The sequence below is a fragment of the Hemiscyllium ocellatum genome, chromosome 39, assembly GCF_020745735.1.
Source record: "Hemiscyllium ocellatum isolate sHemOce1 chromosome 39, sHemOce1.pat.X.cur, whole genome shotgun sequence".
Classification (NCBI taxonomy): domain Eukaryota; kingdom Metazoa; phylum Chordata; class Chondrichthyes; order Orectolobiformes; family Hemiscylliidae; genus Hemiscyllium; species Hemiscyllium ocellatum.
In genome coordinates this window covers 8445138-8458010 of record NC_083439.1, presented here as the reverse complement: position 1 = coordinate 8458010, position 12873 = coordinate 8445138, and the positions used below count along the sequence as shown (strand labels likewise).

Below are 12873 nucleotides of genomic sequence, written 5' to 3'. Positions count from 1 at the left end.
TCCGAATTATTTCACAAAATTTCAGAAATATCATTGCCTTGTAAGATCATTTTACATACTAGATCCCTGCGCCCCCAGTCCCCAGATTTTGTGGGGATGTTTTGGCTACACGTTTTTCAGGGTGGTCATGATTGTTTATACCAGTTGGCCAACCATGAATTATCCCAGGATGTAATCTGAAAGTTGATGTCACAGTACTGAGTGTAGATTCTCTGAGAGAGGGCACTTTCAAAAGACAAGCGATATATACAGTAAGCTTTTTTTTTAAAAAAGGAAACTTTTTACTAAAAGCTCAACAAGGAGCTACGCAGCTTGGTGCAATAGATAGCATTCCTTTCAGCCCACGGGCAAATCTGAAACCTCGGCTTGAAGAACGCACTCGTTCTGAGCTGCTGAAACTTAACTCCATGACTACCTGTATTTACATAGCATTTTTAACACTAAAGTGCCCAATTTGCATGAAGGAATGAGATCAAACAAAGTTTGTCACAGAGCCCTGTGAGCTGACATTGGGGGGAAATACCCTAGAGGTGAAAAGGTTGAAGCAGTCAGTTAACGAGAGGAGGGGGAGAGAGGGGCACATTTAGACAGATGAAGGCATAGTCAGCATTGAGCTATGATTATTTGTGATGTACAAGAGGACCAGGTTCCATGGAGCACAGGCTTGGTTCTTTGAGGGGAGGCCTGACTACTCTGGCCAGCAAAGTGCATCCACTGGGTTAAATCTAAAACTGTCATTGAGACTGAGTGTCTGTACAGTTACCATTTATCATTACAGCATTGGGTTTCTTTCTAGAAGCTCGTAAAGAGACATTCTGGAATGGAGAATTCTGATCCTCCACTGGCTTTGCTTATGCTTGAGTGGTTGTAAAAGTGCTTGGGATGCAAGATATAGCTATAAAGGCTCCGCTTTTCCTAAGCAGTTTGTTTACTATATTGCTATACTGAAGAAAGTAATTCGACTCTCATTGGGAATAGACTGACCTCTTGTAAGAGAGTGGAAATTATTCTTTGATGCTATGTAAATATGGCTCTTAATTTTCAAACTAAGGAGAAAGAATGGTGGTTCAAAAAGCGTAGCTTCCCTAGATGAAGACATGCATTTTTCTGAAGTCTACAAATGTTTTCAATACTTTGAATGTGTTGAATCACTTTTAAAAGCGCGCGTAGCTCTATTCCTGATGAAGGGCTTTTGGCCGAAACGTGGAATTTTTAAAAAAAAATTTTTTCCCTTCTCCTCGGATGCTGCCTGAACTGCTGTGCTTTTCCAGCACCACTCTAATCCAGTATGGAGTCTGCAGCACAGACAAAGGCCCTTGGGCCCATAGAGTCTATGCCAGCGAGAAACACCCACTTAACTATTCTAATCCCATTTTCCAGCACTTGTCCCTAGCCTTGAATGCTATGCACCACAAGTATGCACCTAAAATACTACTAAAATATTGAAGGTGTTTGCCTCTACTACCCTTACTAGGCAGCGTGTTCCAGATTCTCACCATTCTCTGGGTGAAAAATCTTGCTTCGGCATCTCTTAAACCTGCTCCTGGTCACTGATTCCTCTTCCACGGGGAAAAGGTTCCTTTCTGTGCTGGGACTGAGGGCAGCCATTTTGTGCACAGCATTGAGTCGTCGCCATTATGGGTGAACATGTTGATGATCCTAGGATCCTTTTTTTTTAACAATCAGTTATACTCCTTTAGAATCCCATCCAAAGGGGAGAACCCCTCCGGCAGTGGAGTGCGTACTTTGGACTGGGTAACCATTGGCTGTGCCTTCCATTGCTTGCGCCTTCAAGCTTGGAACCTCACTCGCCCCCCCCCACTTCCTGAACTTCTCTACCACTTTGAGGGGCATAGAGAAGGTGAATAGCAATGGTCTTTTCCCCAGGGTGGAGGAGTTCAAAGCCAGGGGGCATGTTTTTTTTTAAGGTGAGAGAAGAGGGATTTGAAAAGGACATGAAGAACAAATTTTTTTTTTTTTAAACGTGTTTCATATGTGAAATGAACAAGGATACAGCCTAAATCCAGGCAGGTGGGACATTTTAGTTTGGGAACATGGTCAGTATGGGCTGGTTGGACCAAAGGGTCTGTTTGTATACTGTGAGACTCTTTGCTCCTCCCTTAAGCTGGTCCTTTACAACGGAGTTTCTTCACAATTTGCTGTTTTGAGTATCTCACTCATGTTCCTCCCTGCCACGTTTTGTTTGACAACATTACTGTGAGGCACCTCAGTCGATGTGCTTTGTGTTACCTAACAGAAATGTATTGTACTGCTTTTTCACCCCAGGAATGAGCCTCTGTGTCTCAGCCCTGTTACAGGCAAGAATGTTGCCAATTTCTGATCAGTTTGAGCAGTGTATTCTATTGCCAATTGACAAGAGGGTTATCTTCCTCTATAGGAGGAAGAGGAGGAGGATTTCAACGATGGAGAATTAGACGAAGAGGAGGAGGATGATGAACAAACAGGTGAGTATCAGGAACTCCTGCTCGGTGTCCTCTGGTTGAGTGTTCCTCCGTGCTGAGGTGTGTTTTTCCTGATGCATATATTCTAATAATAAGATATACACACTGGTAATGTACATGTTTAATACCTGAACCAGCTTGGGTATCTCCCCTCATGGTTTTAAAGCAGACTGAGGCATCGTTGATTTTAAAATCAACAAAGGAACTCATGGGAGTTAAATCTGTGCAGCTAGTTTTACAGTTGCTTTATTACACATGAATCTGACTCCATAACAGGATCGCAATTCATGGTTTTGTCAGACCTTCACATCTAAAGGCTTGGTATTATTTACAGGTCTCTTAGGGGAGCTGACTGGGTAGGTGTGAAAAGGCTGTTTCTTGTGGCAGCATCTAGGACGCCATCTCTGAATAAGAGATTTCTTGCACGTTTTAAAACAACTGAGTCAGATGTGCAGTATGGAAATAGACCCTTTGGTCCAACTTGTCCCTGTTGACCAGGTATCCTAAATTTAATCCAGTGTCATTTGGCCCATATCCCCCTCAATCCTTCCTATTCATATACCCATCCAGATGCTTTTTTAAACATTGTTAATGTACCAGCCGCCTCCTCCACCTCTGGAAGCTCATTCCATACACTTCATGAAAAAGTTGCCCCTTAGGTCCCTTTTTTTTAAAAAAATCTTTATCCTCCTTAGCTTAAAGGTACGCCGTCTAATTTTGGACTCCTGGGGAAAACATATTGGCTTTTCACCCTATCCATGTCCCTGCTTCCACTGCTGTCTGGAAAAGTGTCCTGTGTACTAACCACTCGCCTGAGGTTGAGGGTGGGGGAAAGAGCCTCCTCTCCCATTTTAAATGGAAGAACCTGTATTTTTAAACTCTGTAGTCCCAGTTCTAGTGTCCCCCACCAGGGGGAGCGACCCATCTGTATCTGTTACCAAGTCCTTTAAGACCTTGCATCTTTCAATAAGATTGCATCTCACTCATCCAAACTCCAATGGGGAATGGGACCAACGAGCTTAATCTGTCATCATTGAGGAGACTTCTTCATTCCAGGAATTAGATACTGAGCATTCTCTCTGCGCTGATTCCAATACAGCTGAGTCCTTCCGTCAAGCAGATCAATACTAGCTGAAAAGTGGTCAGTCTGTCACAACCATACAAGCCAAAGGCTCACATGATCTTCAGTTGAACTATTACTCACACCCCCACATTGTTGACCTTTTCCGGCATTGAGTTTCTTGGTGTTTTCTTGACTGAAGAGGCCTGTGATGTCGAAGCAGTTGTTCAAGGCACTAGACAAACCAAAGTACGAACTACCAAAAGAGGTGGAGGCTGGTACAATAACGTTTCAAAGGCATGGATGGGTACATGAATTGGAAGGATTTGGAGGGATGTGGGCCAAATGGGATTAAGTCAGATGTACAGCATGGAAACAGACCCTTTGGTCCAACCCGTCTATGCCAACCAGATATCCCAACCCAATCTAGTCCCACCTCCAGCAACAGGTCCATATCCCTCCAAACCCTTCCTATTCATACCCATCCAAATATCTTTTCAATGTTGCAATTGTACCAGCCTCCACCTCTTCCTCTGGCAACTCATTCCATACGAGTACCACCCTCTGTGTGAAAAAGTTGCCCCTTAGGTCTCTCTTTTAAATCTTTCCCCTCTCAGCCTAGTTGGGATGTCCGGTCAGCATGGATGAGTTAGACCAAAGGGTCTCTTTCCATGCTGTATGTCTCTGAACATGTTGAACTTGAACTAGGTACTTCAGAGAGGCCAAGGGTGGGAAGGATCGAGAGCACCCAAGGGTCCCTTTGAATAAAATTGTTCATTTTCCCCTGGGTTACCTCCAGATACAAAGCTGAGCCTGTGCCTTCCAAAGAAAACTGATTGGAGGGAGACTAACTAACTGTCTGCCACCTGTATGGGATGTGAATTCAAGAGGTAATTCTGAAAAGGAAGTGGGATAAATGTGAAAAGCTTTGTTCCTGATCTCTCCTCCTCCCTTCCATTTTCCCCTCAAATAGGGATCAAAGGACAGAAGAGGAAACGAGATCCTGAGGATGAAGGCGAAGAAGATGACTAAATTTTGGATGTTAACCTACTGTGATTTTGTTTTTATCTGTTTTTTTTTCGCTCGCTCCCTCCCCCACCCCACCCCAAATTCCCTGCTGCCCCAATGTTGCTGTGGGAATGATGAGCTGGAGGAAAACTCCTGTTACTGCTGCTCAGGGATGTTTAAAATTTTTATTTTTGTTGATGTTTGGTATTGGTGAGTTTGGATGAGTTACAAGTATGGGCAAGGCCCAACATTGAGTCACATTGTCTCTTTTTTTTAAACAAAAACTGCAATGATTTTTGGGTGGGTGGAGCAGCCATTAAAAATTCATATCCGACATCATTGCCACAGCAACATGTACCAAATGGCATATCTGAAATGCAACAACAGAAGAGGGGGTGTGTGTGTGTATTTACTGTGCTGTAAATGGCTGCCACTTTTGGAAGTGAAGCTGATTTAATTTTCTGTTAAATGCCCCCTCCCTCCCTCCCCATCGCTCTCTGTTCCCATCTTGCTCCCACCCCGAATCCTTCTCTCAGACCCCATTGGTGTGAATCCATGTTTTTTTTTCTAAATGGTGACCAAATATCTATCATCTTGCCCACATCCCATGTCCTACACCCATATTCCTCATCTTGTCGCTCCCCTCCACCCCCTGACCAAATACCACCCCCCCCCCCCCCCCCCCATTCCCCATCCTGTCTTTCCTCTTTCTCGGCACCACCCCCCCCCATTCCCCATCATGTCGCTCCTCTCCAACCCAGTTCCCCGGTCCTGTCCTTGCTTTCCCTACTCCCACCCAGTTTCCCATCATAACCTACAACTTGCCTTCTGAAAATGGCACCCATTTGAGTTATAGTCCTAATCAATGATTGGTAGTGTAATACAGTTGTAATAAACAAAAATTACATTTGAAACTCTGTAACCCAGCAACTGTGTACTATTTTTTTGGGTCTGTAAAATATAACCTGATACTATAAAGGAGGATTTATTTCCTCCTTGTGCTGTACACTTTGACTTTTTTTTACCAGCCTCATTATGCAGAAGAATAAATCTAGCACGTAGTGTTGAATGGGCACGTTTTCATACATTCGAGGGCATCTTACTAATACAGAATTGTATTTTCTTATCTTGGTGAAGTCAGTAAAATTGACTTGGGGTGGGAAAAATGCCTAGTGAATGTACAGAGTTTTACTTTCATATTTGGGGTGACTGTATTCCTAGTCAATATTTCATCTGTACAAAAGATCACCACAGTTTTTTCTCAGCAAAGCCAAACCTTTAGTTTTGTGTCTGTTTTTTGTCATTCAACAGTTTCAATAAATCCTTTTTTTATATACAATTTTTGTGACTTCTTTTGAATACTAAGGCTGCCATCACCAGAGGCTAGATTTCAGCTTTCTCCTCCAAGGTTCAAGTGTTCAGAGACCAAAGTTGTGTGGGCAGGGTGTTTTTTTTTGTTTAAAAACAGCAATTTGGAATGTATGGTCCTAACTGGGCTTGAAGTGAGTTCAACAGGTTAACTCCAAAAGGGAAGTGGGATAAATGCTGGAAGTTGGACTAAAAATGAAGGATAATGGCAGAGCTTAGGAAAGGTAAACAGGGTCTGTGGGTGATTGGAAGAACCTCCCTAACAGATGTACAATGGACAGAATGCCCTCCTTTTGTATTGCATGCTTGAGATATTGCACTAATGACCTCTTTCCAATATCAGGAACACAGCGTAGCCTGAGTGATGTTGGTAAATATGGAAACGTTCTATTACTTTCAATCTGAGTTAGATGCGAGTGACAAATTCTTCATCCAACACCCATACACTTAGCCATCCTCAATCTCATCTGCTGCACTAAATTCACCTACCTCCATCGACACTTTTTCTTTAAAAAGAAAATCAGGTGATTTATTTGAGATAAAGGTGCACGACACTAGTACAACGCACTTACTGACGATCTCTTGTTAAGTGATCAGTAACGGGTGAAGCAGTTTTAGGTTTGGCTCATATTTGTTGTATCTCTGATAGTAACTTGCACCTAATCGACCAGACGCCTACCTGGGGCTGAGCAAAGGTGATAATTTTGTTTTGAGGAAAATAGAAATCAGTCACATTGGAGGGTGCTAAGGCTTGCATGAATTTGGTTAGGTGCCTTTAAGAATATTGTGAATTAGGATATTACCACAATAAATCAAATATTGAGGGCTCTATGGCACAGTAGTAGTATCCTTGGTTCTGGATCAGGAGACCTGGAATCCAGCAACTTCAGACAAGTATGGTAATTGACACAGGTGTATACAAAGATAAAAGGTGCAGATTTGTGAGAGAGAGATCACATCTGAGAGAATTTTTTTTTCTCAGTAGTTGGAGGTTGTGGGTATCACTGGCTGGCTGGGCCAGCATTTATTACCCATCCCTTTGTTCTCCCTGAAGGTGCGGTGAGCTACCGTCTTTGACTGCAAAATATTGAACAGCTCATGTCCTGTAGAAAGACTCAATGTTGTTCAGGAGCGAATTCCAGGATTTTGATCTAGAACAGCGATTATATTTCCAAGTCAGGATGGTGAATGGCTCTAAGGGGAACTTGCAAGTGATGATCTTCCCATGTATCTGTTGCCCTTGTCCTAGATGGAAGTGGTCATGGGTTTGGAAGATGCTGTCTAAGGATTTTGTAGATAGTCTACACAGCAGCTATTGAGTGTTGATGGTGGAGGGTATGGGTAAAGTGCCAATCAAGCAAGTTGCTTTGTCTTGGATGGTGTGAAGTTTGAATGGATGGGTGTAGCTGCAGCAAGTGCAGAGTATTCTATCACACTCTCGACTTCTCCCTTGTAGATGGTGAACAAGTTTTGGGGAGTCAGGGTGTGAGTTATCTGCTGCATGATTCCTATCCTCTCACCTGCTCTTGTACTGCTTTATGTGACAAGTCCAGTTGAGTTCCTGTTCAATGGTAACCCTAGGATGTTGTTAGTGGGGGGGTTTAGTGATGGTAACACAACCGAACGACTAGGGCAATGGTTACACGATCTCTCCTGTGAAATGATCTTTGCCTGGTATTTGTGTGGTGTAAATGTTGCTTGCCACATATCAGCCCAAGTCTGCATGTTGTCTAGATCTCTTATTTAAATGTGAATTGTTGATATCTGAGGAATTGCAAATGGTGCCAACTATTGTGCAATCATTGGTGAACATCTCCACTCAGACCTTATGATGGAAGGCATGTCATTGGAACAGGTGATGATGGTTGGGCCTAGGACACAACCCTGAGGACCTCCTGCAGAGATGCCCTGGAGTTGAAATGATTGACCTCCCAAAAACCGCAACCATCTTCCAATGTGCTAGGTATGACGCTCACCAATGGGAGAATTTGACCCCCTAATACCATTAATTCCAGTTTTGGTAGGGCTCCTTGATGTCACACTGTCAAATGTGGCTTTGATGTCGAGAGCTGTTTCTCTCACATCACCATTAGAATTCAGCTCCTTTTGTCTGAGTGAGCCAAGGCTGTAATGCGGTCAGGAGCTGAGTGGCCGTTGTGGAACCCAAACTGGGTGTCGCTGAGCAGGTACTGCTTGATAATGTTGATGACACCTTCCATCATTTTTTGGTTGAGAGTAGACCAATGAGGTGGTAATTGGCTGGGTTGGGTTTGTCCTCCTTTTTATGCATGGGACATAATTGGGACATTTTCCACATTGTTGGGTAGATGCCAGTGATGGAGGTGTACTGAAATAGTTTGGTGAGGGTGGTGGCAAGTTTTGGAGCACATGTCTTGGTCCTGTTGGTGGAATGTTCTCCGGGTCCATTTTCCTTTGCTGTATCTAGTGCCTCCAGCAGTTTCTTGACATTGCATGGAGTGAATCGAATTGGCTGGAGACTGGTGTCTGTAACACTGGGGACCACTGGAGGAGGCCGAGATGGATCGTCCACTTGAAACAGCTGACTGAAGATTGCCACGAAAGCTTAAGTCTTATGCTTCTCAATGATGTGCTGGCTCTTCCATTATTGAGGATGGGGATATTTGTGGAGCCTCCTCCGCTTCCTCCTCCAGTGAGTTGTTTAATCTTCCACCACCATTGACAACCAGATGTGGCAGCACTGCAGAGCTTGGGTATGATTGATTAGTTGGTTGTGGGATCGCTTAGCTCTATCACTTGTTGCTTATACTGTTTGGTAACTTCAGGTTGGCACCTCATCTTCAGGCATGTGTAGTGCTGCTCCTGGCATACCCTCCTGCACTCTCCATTGAACCAGGGTTGATCCCCTGGCTTGATGGTAATGGTTGAGTGAGGGATATGTTGGGCCAGGAGGTTACAGATTGTTTTTGAGTACAATCCTACTGCAGTTAGCCCACAGTGCATCATGAATGCCCAGTCTTGAGTTGCTAGACCTGTTCAGTTTGTCCCATTTTGCATGGTGCCACAACATGATGGACGTTATTCTCAATGTGAAGGTGGGAATTCATCTCCACAAGGACACTCTGGTGGTCACTTTTACCAATACTGTCATGGACAGGTACATCAGCTAGCAGATTGGTGAGGATGAGGTAAAGTATGTTTTCCAAGTTGGTTCCCTCAACACCTGTAAATCCAGGATAGCAATTATGTCCTTTTTATGACCAGACCAGCCCAATGTATGGTACTGCTGCCGAGCATTGAAATCCCCCAGCCAGAGTACATTTCATGTCTTAGCCATCCTCAGGGCTTCCTCCAAGTGTTCAGCACAGGAGTACTGATTCATCAGGCAAGGGAGGACTGTACATGGGTAATCAGCAGGATATTACAGGCAGCATGGTGGCTCAGCAGTTAGCAGTCCCAGGTTCGATTCCAGCCTCGGGCGACTGTGCGGAGTTTACACATTCTCCAGTTTTCTCCCACAGTCCAAAGATGTGCAGGTCAGGTGAATTGACCATGCTAAATTGCCCATAGTGTGAGGTGCATTAGTTAGAGGGGAAATGAGTGAGGGTGGGTGTGGACTGGATGGGCTGAAGGACCTGTTTCTACACTGTAGGGAATCTAAAATAAACTTTAAAAAAAAAATCCCTGCCCATGTTTAACCTGAAGCCATGAGTCTTCAAGGGATCTCGAGTCAAGGTTGAGGACTCCCAGAGCAACTCCCTCCTGGATGTATCCCACTGTGCCACCACCTCTGCTGGGTCTGCCCTATCGGTGTCTGGGGCCATGTCCAGGGATGGTAATGGTGGTGTCTGGGACATAGTCATGCTCACGGAATCATACCATACAATGTCAGGCTGTTGCTTAACTAGTCTGAGAGGCAACTCTCCCAGTTTCATCACTAGCCTCCAAATGTTAGTCAGGAGGACTTTGCAGGCTTAACAGGGCTGTTTCTGCCATTTTCTTCTCATAGCAATTAATATGACTGAATAGACAGCTACAGAGGACAATTGAGAGTCAACTACGTTGCTGTGGGTCTGAAGCCAGACCTAGGTAAAGGATGGATGACTTCCAGTACTGAAGGGCTTTGGTGAAGCAGATGCGTTTTTTTCCAACAATCATGGTTGTCAGTAGATTAATTCCAAATTTTAATTCTACCATCTGCAATAGCAGGATTTGAACGTCGGTCCCCAGAAGATCAGCAGAGTTACTGGACTCATACTCTAGTGATTAATACCATCAGGCCATTGCCTCCCCCAGTCCAACATCCCTCTCAGGCTTGCTGCAGTGTTCCAGTGAAGCTCAACACAAGCTGGAGAAAGTGCACCTCATCTTCCATGGAGGTATTGTACAGCCCTCAGGACTACCCGGTGAGCTTAACAATTTGAGAGCATGAACATCTCATTCTTCTATCACCTCCCACAACCCCAGCTCCTGTGACGACAATACGTTCCCTTGCTCGCACATTCATGAAGAGTCATCTAGACTCAAAATATTAGCTTTATTTGCTGTCTCTCCACGAATGCTGTCTGACTCGCTGTGAGCCCCAGCATTTGTTGTTTCCAGTTCATATTCCAGCATCTGCAGTAACTTGCTGCTATGTATAAGTAGGAGAAAGTGAAGTCTGTAGATGCTGGAGTATCAGAGCTGAAAATGTGTTGCTGGAAAAGCGCAGCAGGTCAGGCAGCATCCAAGGAACAGGAAATTCGACGTTTCGGGCATAAGCCCTTCATCAGGAATGAGGAAAGTGTGTCCAGCAGGCTAAGAAGTACACTATGTGTAAGTACACTGTGTAAGTACACTATGCCTATTTCAACTCCACAGAATAGGTGACCGCTTCTTCCTGATCTATTTCCCTGAAAAAAACAGAGTTAGCCTACCAGGTTTGAAATCAAACAAATCTTGGCACTGGTCAATATTACCAGCTCTTGCATGTTCCATGGCAATGGCTCTATCACTCAAGAGTTCAATTGCCAACCAGTCAGCATCTCCTCCCATACGTGTTATTTCTTGCATATATTGTTCTGATTGGTGTAAAATGAAAAATTCTGATACCTTGGGGAGCTCTTAAAAAGTTGAATAGGGAGAATTTTTTTTCTTGTTAGAGGGCAATCCAGAGCTGAGTCATTGTTTTAAAAAATATGTGGCTACACCTCTAACACAGGCAATATGATTTCTCACTGTAGGCTGAGAGTCTTTGAGATTCTCTTCCTCAAAAGGAAATAGAAGCAGAGAGGCTGGGAATGTTACGTAAGGTAGTGCTAGATGGATTCTTGATAATGTCGTGACCATGACGGGATTGGTGTGCTGGAAATCAAATCACACATTCCAAAACTTTCACAACTCCAATGTAATCGATATCTTACTGTGATCTCCATCAAAGGTAAAGGAAATTCACCAGGCTGCAGGCATGAACGAAAAAACAAAAACCTTATATATACAACAATCCTGTCATCAAATGTGTGGCAAAAATAGATTATTAGTTACTAATATGCAAGCTTCAAATATGCCTCCTTTAAATGTAACTACATACGCATTCATTAATTCTCACACAATGGATGAGACCAATAGTGTATTTTCAAGAATATCGTGAGTGGAATATATAAGGAAAAGGCACAAAGTTTGCAACTAGGAGCCCAACCAAAAGAGGTGGATGAGGTGACTTTCTGACCGTTCCCTTTTCTGTGTTTTGGTGAGGGCTTCGCTTGACTTTGAAGTTTTTGTTTGCAAATTCTTTTCATGTTATTATTTTCACTTTCAAGGAGAGAGAGTATGCTTTTGCTCGCCAGCATACTTACAGATCTTGAGACGCACTTGGTCTCTCTCTCTCTCTTCCAAGTTCAATGACAAACTGCTGCTTACAACCAATGAAAAGCCTGTTTGCTGGGCAGATAGATTTCTCTCCAAAAGACACCAGACCCACGAACATATCCAGCTTGCAGCCAAGTTACAAGTTCCTGAGTAACTCTCGAGTGATTCACAATGTTTCACTTTTCCTTTGAATTATGAAAAAAAGCATTCACCCAAACTTCTGTTTTTGATTCCTTTACCCAAATAGAAATATCCACAGACTCTATACTAAATGAGGGTGAGTGTAGGAGGGTAAACTGTTCAGATCAGTCGTCATCTTATTGAATGGATGTACAAAGCCTGGGGGGCCCAGAGGCCTAATCCACAAATGTGTAAATTCATGTGGGGTTAATTTTGTGTTGTAACACCTTCATTACATTTTTACTTGAGGCCCTCAGCTCTCCCAAAAGACTTGGCTTGGACATATTTTCACTCCAGGTTGGGAATCTGAACTGGATTTGGATTGTGTGGTCTGTATATATGGGTTAATCTCCCCCCTATCCCTGGGGTGGGTGAGTATTGTGGTCTAGATGTATATGGGTTAATCTCCCCCTATCCCCAGGGTGTATCAGTATTGCGTGGTCTGTATATAATGGTTAATCTCCCCCCCTATCCGCCAGGTGTGAGAGTGTTATGTGGTCTGGATATGTATGGGTTAATCTCCCCCAATCCCCGGGGTGTGTGAGTATTATGTGGTCTGGATATGTATGGGTTAATCTTCCCCCTATCCCCAGGGTGTATCAGTATTATATGGTCTGGATATATATGGGTTAATCTCGCCCTATTCCTAGGGTGTATCAGTGTTGTGGGGTCTGGACATGTATGGGTTAATCTCCCCCTATCCGCCGGGTGTATCAGTATTGTGTGGTCTGGACATATATGGGTTAATCTCCCCTTATCCCCATTGTGTATCAGTATTGTGAGGTCTGGATACATGGGTTAATCTCCCCCTATCCCCAGAGTGTATCAGTATTCTGAGGTCTGGATATGTACGGGTTAATCTCCCCCTATCCCCGGGGTGTGTGAGTATTATGTGGTCTGGATATATATGGGTTAATCTCCCCCTATCCCCGGGGTGTGTGAGTATTATGTGGTCTGGATATATATGGG

The 12873-nt window shown here is 43.8% G+C and overlaps 1 protein-coding gene across 2 annotated transcripts in view; it reads left to right on the top strand.

Annotated features, from left to right (window-relative positions):
• anp32a (acidic (leucine-rich) nuclear phosphoprotein 32 family, member A) overlaps positions 1-5456 on the top strand; it is a 33204-nt gene extending 27748 nt beyond the window's left edge. For both annotated transcript variants that reach the window (XM_060852973.1, XM_060852972.1), the window contains 2 exons: positions 2399-2465; positions 4496-5456. In XM_060852973.1, the coding sequence (XP_060708956.1) occupies positions 2399-2454 (56 nt within the window). In that variant the 3' untranslated portion in view covers positions 2455-2465; positions 4496-5456. The remainder of the gene's footprint in view (positions 1-2398; positions 2466-4495) is intronic.
• The last annotated feature ends 7417 nt before the right edge of the window (positions 5457-12873 follow it).